Below are 9253 nucleotides of genomic sequence, written 5' to 3' on the forward strand. Positions count from 1 at the left end.
TATTGTAGGTCCTCTATGCCCCGCCTCTCTCAAACGCTTCGTTTTCACATTTGGGCAGCATTATGCAAATATTCCCACATAGTGACCTAGATATGTGGGGGCGTGTTAGAACGAGCCGTTTTAGGGGGGCGTGGCAGAGTCTTAACTTTGATAAAGAATATCTCTTTGGATTTGAGACTTTAGTCTTTGCAACTTCAGGGATCTTATCTATTCACAATCAGCTTGTAACACTCCAAAGAGAAAGGAAAACTTGAAATCGCATCATATGACCCCTTTAAAAACATGACTGAAGTGATAACGTACCTGATGGTTTGCTGTTTCCGAGACTTTGACATCTAGAGAACCGGACAGGACGGTGTACCAGTTAGTCCCAATGTCACCCTGCCTGTACACTAACAAACACACAGAGAGAAAGTAGCGCTCTATTTAAAAAATCATAATCTAACACCAAACTCAGTCACAATGCAACCTTGTGTGAAGAAATTCTGTCAACAAACAATGTTTTCATACCATATGTGTGTGAGCATGAGTGCATGAGTGCGTGTGTGTGTGTGCTTGACTCACATGTGATGCCTTTCTCCAGACACTCGTAGAAGCCACATAGACAGATCTGCTGAAGTAGAGCAGGGTGGAACTTCTCAAAGGCCTTCACACTTTTCAGACGGGCCAAGATAATGTCCACATCCTCCCCCGAACGCTCCTCCAGTCTGCAAACACACATACAAATCAAAATTACAGCAATAGCTGACTCAAAAATGCTCATTCTCATGCCTTTTTACTTATTTATTTGTTTATTGAGTTTTGCACTATGATGGAACTAGTCTGTTCACATCTTAGAAGTCTGATAATAAACCAGAGCATACTGGGTTCAACAGGACTAAAGGCATGCCTTAATGAAAATGTGCTTTTCACTATTCCCATTGTGTATGATTGCAGAAAATATGTAGCTTTTTAGTGAAAATTAATAGAGCAACACATTTTGGTGGAAAAAAAATTGTCATATAAATGTATGGCCTTTACCCCACACTCAGGGCAAAAGCCACTCAGTATCTACACAACTATTTGTAGACAAATAAAGTAATGTGTTTAGTATAATATCTAAGTTAATACTTGTTCGAAAATTCAGTTTGTACTATTTTCTGTTTATTTTCATAAATAAAAGCATTTTTGTTCATAAAATACACTGCCATTGAAATATGTTCATTTTATGAATACAGGCTTGAAGGAGATCCGATAATAATTTAACATGGCTTTACAGTAGTAACAATAAATATATTTTAATTACATGATTATATGATGGTTTCATTATATCCCAATATATTACCTCAAATAAAACCATTAACAAGACATTTGTCTCAAAATATATTCAGGAATTTTATTGATTCCAATTTGCTATGTAAATTTATAACATTTTACAAGCATTAAATATTAGATCAAATTAGCTTACGATCACCTTTGAGTAACTGCCCACAAATCGTGTCAAAGATCAGCCAAATTAAGTTTTTGTGCCAACGGTTGAAAAATAAAGAAAAATGAAATCAAATGCGCCTTTAGCTGTGTTCAAACCTACTTTAATCCGCATACTATACTGTGCCGATATAGAGAGCTAAATGAACCCAGCCAGACTTGAGACTGGGTTTATAAATGTTTAAGAGACCCTTGACTGCTGCTGTCACTTGAAGCAGTTCAATATAGCAAGTCTAATTTATTCAACACCACCCCAGGGAAAGAATGCTCATCATCAGGAATCAGTAAGGAGACACAATATTATTTTACGGATTTTGACGGATTATATACGTGACATAGTGGTAAAACCATACAGGATTTTGATGACCAATGCTGATATCTAGAGAGCAGGTTGAACAATGTAAGTAAGTAAGTACTCTCTAAAGCAACAGCTCTGGCCAAGCAGAATGACACTGAGATCGATCACACATGAATGGGAGTAATGGGATATTGACAGTAACGGATAATTAACACCTTACACACACACACACACACACACACACACACACACAAAGAGCAAGTCAAGCAAAACACTGCAGTCGTAACATGTCTTGCAAACTAAAGAGGTACACCTTTGTGTGACCGTATCTTCACTCAGAAAATGATAACAACATGATCAGTCGTGCATAGCCAGAACGTTTACTATTGACATAAAATAAATATCTGGCAAAAGCTTTGGAATTAGTTCTTCTAGACGTTCAGCATATCAACCTTGCAAATGCTATTTTATTTCCAATAATAAAAGTTAAAATGACAACAATGTGTGCCCTTCCTTTTCCTGCTTTGTGTGCGATATGCATCCAACAGTCAGTGAACAGACTGAAGCTGAAAGTAGATTTAATTTAAAACCTAACTTTTTAAATTTAAGGTTAGTCTAAGCTGAAAATGTAGAGTTCAGGTTAAAAAGGGGGTCTTCCTTCTTAGCTGCACATGTCCACTTAAAGGTCAGACACACCTGTGCAAACAATATGTGATCATGTGCCTGTGTGTCTGAGGGTGTTTAACAGGGACTAAAAATCCACTCCCTATGCAAACAGTTCTACATCAAAACCTAAAAAACACCTAACCCAAAGGTTTTCATCAAAACCACACAGTTTGAATGCACATTCTCTCCATAGCAAGTACTAAAGGGTTAATGATATGAACAACCACCTAGCTTCGGGTGTTAAACTTGGAGCATTTATATCAATCATTTTGAAACAAAACTAGGAACTACTTTCAACCTCAATAGTTAAATTTATGACATTCATATAATTCAAACAGCAATCAATATGTTGTTGTATGAGTCAGAGGGGAAACCAGTGCAGTGAAAATCAAATACAGCTCCACTCAAGACATCTGGACATTGCTGTTATGCATCTATCTCTCCATCGAAACAATGTCAGGTGAAAGGAGATAAAGACAGGAATGGAGAGGGAAGAGTACTGGCACATTTACTCTTTTCAACAGACCTGTGCCCATCTGCTTTAGGTGTGTAAATATTGATCTACAGTGAGATGGAGACATTCACTGCAGGAAGAGCAGGTCGGAGCCCATTAGAGTGTGTCATAAACACATTACACACAAATCTCTGCTCCATGTTTGATAATGAGACTGTAATGTTTGTTAACTGCTTTAAAATGTTGGATATGTCCTAGATGTTCTGTATCCAGGCTATGATAGGCAGAGTCCATAGACTCACAGTGCTGCTATTACTACAAATGAAAAGTGTTTCTTAGAGAGATTGTTCACCCAAAAATGTGCTGTCATCTGTCTGTCATCATTTACCCTTGTGTCATTCCAAACCTGTATGAGCTCCTTCCATGGAATCAAAAGACCAGCAGCTGCCAAAAAATTTTTTAATTAGCACCATAAATGTATCATTAAAGTAGTCTACACAAGTCATGTCTTCATTTTCAAATAGTACACAAATGGTATAAAGTTTACCCAAAAATGAAAATTCTATCATCATTTACTCACCCTCATGTTGTTCCAAACCCAAGGTCTTTCGTTCTTCTTTGGAACATGAATGAAGATATTTTTAAAGGGTTAGTTCACCCCAAAATTAAAATTCTGTCATTAAGTACTCACCCTCATGTTATTCCAAACCCGTAAGACCTTCGTTCATCTTCGGAACACAAATTAAGATATTTTTGATGAAATCCGAGAGCTCTCAGACCCTGCATAGACAGCAACGCAACTGTAATGTTCCCAGGTCCAGAACCGTAGTAAGGACATCGGTAAAACAGTCCATGTGACATCAGTGGCTCAACTTCAGTTTTGCGAAGCTACTAGAATACTTTTTGAGCGCAAAGAAAACAAAAAGAACATAATTTATTCAACAATTCTTCTCCCCCGAGTAACGTCTTCCGCCATTTTGGAGAGTACCCAAGAACGTAATCGACGTAATCAGCGTTGTTTACGTTTGGGGGAGAAAGCACGCGCATGAACGTAATCTGCGTAATCAGCATTGTTTACGTTCAGGCGAGAAAGCGCATGCATGAACGTAATCTGCGTAATCAGCATTGTTTACGTTCGGGCGAGAAAGCGCATGCATGAACGTAATCTGCGTAATCAGTGTTGTTTACGTTCGGGGGAGAAAGCACGCGCATTAACGTAATCTGCGTAATCAGCGTTGTTTACATTTGGGGGAAAAAGCGCTCGCACGAACGTAATCTGCGTAATCAGCATTGTTTACGTTCGGGCGAGAAAGCACACGCACGAACGTAATCTGCGTAATCAGCGTTGTTTACGTTCGGGCGAGAAAGCACGCGCATGAACGTAATCTGTGTAATCAGCGGTGTTTACGTTTGCGCGAGAAAGCGCGCGCACGAACGTAATCTGCGTAATCAGCATTGTTTACGTTCGGGCGAGTAAGAGCGCGCACGAACGTAATCTGCGTAATCAGCGTTGTTTACGTTCGGGCGAGAAAGCGCATGCATGACCGTAATCTGCGTAATCAGCATTGTTTACGTTCGGGGGAGAAAGCACGCGCATGAACGTAATCTGTGTAATCAGCGGTGTTTACGTTTGGGCGAGAAAGCGCGCGCACGAACGTAATCTGCGTAATCAGCGTTGTTTACGTTCGGGCGAGAAAGCGCATGCATGACCGTAATCTGCGTAATCAGCATTGTTTACGTTCGGGGGAGAAAGCACGCGCATGAACGTAATCTGTGTAATCAGCGGTGTTTACGTTTGGGCGAGAAAGCGCGCGCACGAACGTAATCTGCGTAATCAGCGTTGTTTACGTTCGGGCGAGAAAGAGCACGCACGAACGTAATCTGCGTAATCAGCGTTGTTTACGTTCGGGGGAGAAAGCACGTGCACGAACGTAATCTGAGTAATCAGCGTTGTTTACGTTCGGGGGAGAAAGCACGCGCACGAACGTAATCTGAGTAATCAGCGTTGTTTACGTTCGGGCGAGTAAGAGTGCGCACGAACCTAATCTGCGTAATCAGCGTTGTTTACGTTCGGGCGAGAAAGCGCATGCATGAACATAATCTGCGTAATCAGTGTTGTTTAAATTCGGGCGAGAAAGCACGCGCACTAACGTAATCTGCGTACGTTCGGGCGAGAAAGCGCATGCATGACCGTAATCTGCGTAATCAGCATTGTTTACGTTCGGGCAAGAAAGCACATGCATGAATGTAATCTGCGTAATCAGCGTTGTTTACATTCGGGCGAGAAAGCACGCGCACGAACGTAATCTGCGTAATCAGCGTTGCTTACGTTCGGGCAAGAAAGCGCATGCATGAACGTAATCTGCATAATCAGCGTTGTTTACGTTCGGGTGAGAAAGCGCATGCATGAACGTAATCTGTGTACTCAGCGTTGTTTACGTTCGGGGGAGAAAGCACGCGCACGAACGTAATCTGTGTAATCAGCGTTGTTTACGTTCGGGGGAGAAAGCACGCACACAAATGTAATCTGCGTAATCAGCATTGTTTACGTTCGGGCGAGAAAGCGCTTGCATGAACGTAATCTGCGTAATCAGTGTTGTTTACGAATCTGTGTAATCAGCGGTGTTTACGTTTGGGCGAGAAAGCACGCGCACGAACGTAATCTGCGTAATCAGCGTTGCTTACGTTCGGGCAAGAAAGCGCATGCATGAACGTAATCTGCATAATCAGCGTTGTTTACGTTCGGGCGAGAAAGCGCATGCATGAACGTAATCTGCGTAATCAGCATTGTTTACGTTCGGGCGAGAAAGCGCATGCATGAACGTAATCTGCGTAATCAGCGTTGTTTACGTTCGGGCGAGAAAGCGCATGCATGAACATAATCTGCGTAATCAGTGTTGTTTACGTTTGGAGGAGAAAGCGCGCGCATGAACGTAATCTGCGTAATCAGCGTTGTTTACGTTTGGGAGAAAGCACACGCATGAACGTAATCTGCGTAATAAGCGTTGTTTAAGTTTGGAGGAGAAAGCATGCGCATGAACGTAATCAGCGTTTACGTTCGGGGGAGAAAGCGCGCGCATGAATGTAATCTGCGTAATCAGCGTTGTTTACATTCGGGGGAGAAAGCACGCGCACGAACGTAATCGGCGTAGTTTACGTTCGGGCAAGAAAGCGCATGCATTAACGTAATCTGCGTAATCAGCGTTGTTTACGTTCGGGCAAGAAAGCGCATGCATGAACATAATCTGCGTAATCAGTGTTGTTTAAATTCGGGCGAGAAAGCACGCGCACGAACGTAATCTGCGGAATCAGCGTTGTTTACGTTCGGGCAAGAAAGCGCATGCATGAACGTAATCTGCCTAAGAAAGCACACGCACGAACGTAATCTGCGTAATCAGCGTTGTTTACGCTTAGGGAGCGTGCGTATGTGTTGTGATACTCTCTAAAATGGCGGAAGACGTAACTCGGGGGAGAAGAATTGTTGATAAAATTATGTTATTTTTGTTTTCTTTGCACTCAAAAAGTATTCTCGTAGCTTCGCAAAACTGAAGTTGAGCCCCTGATGTCACATGGACCGTTTTACCGATGTCCTTACTACGGTTCTGGACCTGGGAACATTACCGTTGCGTTGCTGTCTATGCAGGGTCTGAGAGCTCTCGGATTTCATCAAAAATATCTTAATTTGTCTTCTGAAGAGGAACGAAGGTCTTACGGGTTTGGAACGACATGAGGGTGAGTAATTAATGACAGAACATTTTTGGGTGAACTATCCCTTTAATAATTTCTTTTCATTTTTGACCATCCATTGTAAGTCCATGCAACCAAAATTTCAAGCTTCAAAAATAAATACATTGTCAAAGTAATGCATGTAAGCACTCTGTGTTTGATGTGCGATAAAGAACTTCATTGGTTCCCACACGTCAAGCAAGCATATTTGAGTTTCCATTTACCGTTTGAGATGTGCACAAAGTCAGAAAGTCAGATCGAATCAATGTTTAAATGTCAATAAAAGTCTAAATTAAACCTGCTCATCATGTCTCTTCAAAAGACTTGGATTATTTAGCTTTATACTCATGGATTACTTTTACAATGTCTTTATGTACTTTTTGAGGCTTGAAATTTTTGCTTGTGTGGACTTTTAATGGATTGGGGAAAAAATGATCAGAGAATATAAAACATATTTTTATTTGTGTTCTGAAGATGAACGGAAGTCTTGTGGTTTTGGAACAACATTAGGGTAAGCAAATGATGACAATTTAAATTTTTTGGATAAACTAACCCTTTAATGCATATGCTTTTGTTGAGCTATCAGCCTGCATTATTTTTACTTATTTTTTAAATAATTGTGTTCAACAGCAGAATTCCTCATTTAAAAACTACATTACTCACGATTCTGCAAAGAAATCTGAGCAAATCAGAGAACTGAAACAAGCAAATCTTGCCAAAAGGACCATTTAGAGCAAGACAAAAAAAAATTACATTGATTTCATTATTTATCTGCCTTATTCCTTTAACCGTCTAGTCTACATTCATTTCATTGTATGAAAAAGCACCCTGGACATTCTGCTAAACTTATTTTGTGATCCACTTAAGAAGCACATGCATTGGGGGTTTGGTATGACCTGAGGGTGAATGAAGAATTCATTCTCATTTTTGGGTGAACTATTCCTTTAAAGGGGTCATATGATGCAATTTCAATTTTTCCTTTCTCTTTGGAGTGTTACAAGCTCTTGGTGCATAAAGAAGATCTGTAAAGTACTGGATGCAACAAAAGGCTCGTTTGTAATGGGTTTTAGTGTTTTTGTCTCGTCGCTCCATCACAGTGTGTTAAGGGGCGTAACATTTCCGTCACACGCTTGAGGTATTCGGCCAATCACAACGCACTGGATAGCTGGCCAATCAGAGCACACCTCGCTTTTCAGACCGATGAGCTTTGTTAAAATCGACGCGGTTCAGAAAGGCGGGGCATAGAAGAGAAACAATAATGTACAGTATGTGGAAAATAATGTGTTTTTTGAACCATAAACCGCATAAACACATTTCATTACACCAAATACACAAAATAATGTTCTTTTTAGCAGCACCATATGACCCCTTTAAGTTTGGTCTGGGTTACTAAAGCCCTTCATAGAAAGTGTCTCTTCATGCGTCTGCAGTAAGCACTGCAGCACTGGTGACCTCCTCCAGGTGACAAACGACCCTTTACAAGCTACACTCAATACACTTCAGTTCACCAGCTACTATATTCACAATGAAAGCAGCGAAAGACGTGAAGCTTGCAATGAATCTGTCAACTGAAATCTATCGCACTATGAATGAAATGCTGCATCTGAACACATGCATCAATCACTCTGACCATGGCATTTGACATTCATGACATGAAACTTATATTCTGATGAGTGTATAACAATGTCTTTTCCATGAGGCACTGATGTGTAAAAGATTGCTGAAGGTGGACCAGAACAACAACATTAGGACAGAAGAATGAAGTTTGTGCAGGGTATACGATGGTAGCTACCTCTTATCCAGACAGATGATCCACTCAGCAGAAGCGGACGGGTGGCTGGAGGTGTGTGCCGCGACCATCTTCGGTGAAATCATGGGGTAAAATTACAGTTCGCATCGTCTGCACCTGATCATGAGCAGATGTGACTTTACTGAGAGCGATCGAGTTTGAGTCTGAGCGATGCTGCTGCCGCCCACACAGCTGACAGCGGGGAAACAGACCGGGGTTAGTTGTCACAAGCGCTGGTAAATTTGGAGTACATAGTCTACACACTTTCAACACGTAGTGCAAACCCATATTTTTTGTCTAAAATTCCAATATCATATAAACAAATTAGCATCATAAACCACGGTAACATACATTCAGACAAGAATCAACAACATTTAATGGACAGTTCACCTAAAAATGAAAATCCAAAAATTCTGTCATCGTTTACTCATCGGAGTCGTCCCAAACCATAAGACTTTCGATCAACTTCGTAACATAATTAAGATATTTCTAATGAAACCTAATATATTTCTTCCCCTCAACTCAAAGTCTGCAACCAAAAATTTGACGATTCAAAAAATTAATAAACACTCAAAATTCAACAGAAAAGATGGCTTTATATGATTAACAGATATAATTCAGGCTTTTACCCTGTGAAGCCTGACATACGAAATAATAGTTTTAAAAAAGGGCTGTCAAACGATTATTTGCGAATAATCGCATCCAAAATAAAAGTTTGTGTTTACATAAATGTGTGTGTACTGTGTAGGCTATATTTATTATGTATGTATACATACACATGCATGTATATATTTAAGAAAAATATGTTATTTTTATATATTAAATATATTTATATATAATATAAAATATAAGA

The 9253-nt window shown here is 40.2% G+C and overlaps 1 protein-coding gene across 1 annotated transcript in view; it reads right to left on the reverse strand.

Annotated features, from left to right (window-relative positions):
- Positions 1-8471, reverse strand: part of LOC107671325 (rap guanine nucleotide exchange factor 4-like) — a 74548-nt gene extending 66077 nt beyond the window's left edge. Inside the window, exons 1-3 of the mRNA XM_016464219.1 lie at positions 8404-8471; positions 565-707; positions 304-392 (exon numbers count right to left, since the gene is read on the reverse strand). Of these exons, the coding sequence (XP_016319705.1) occupies positions 304-392; positions 565-707; positions 8404-8471 (300 nt within the window). The remainder of the gene's footprint in view (positions 1-303; positions 393-564; positions 708-8403) is intronic.
- Between the last annotated feature and the right edge of the window lie 782 nt (positions 8472-9253).

This window comes from Sinocyclocheilus anshuiensis, unplaced genomic scaffold (assembly GCF_001515605.1).
Source record: "Sinocyclocheilus anshuiensis isolate Anshui unplaced genomic scaffold, SAMN03320099.WGS_v1.1 scaffold284, whole genome shotgun sequence".
In the NCBI taxonomy this organism is placed as follows: Eukaryota; Metazoa; Chordata; class Actinopteri; order Cypriniformes; family Cyprinidae; genus Sinocyclocheilus; species Sinocyclocheilus anshuiensis.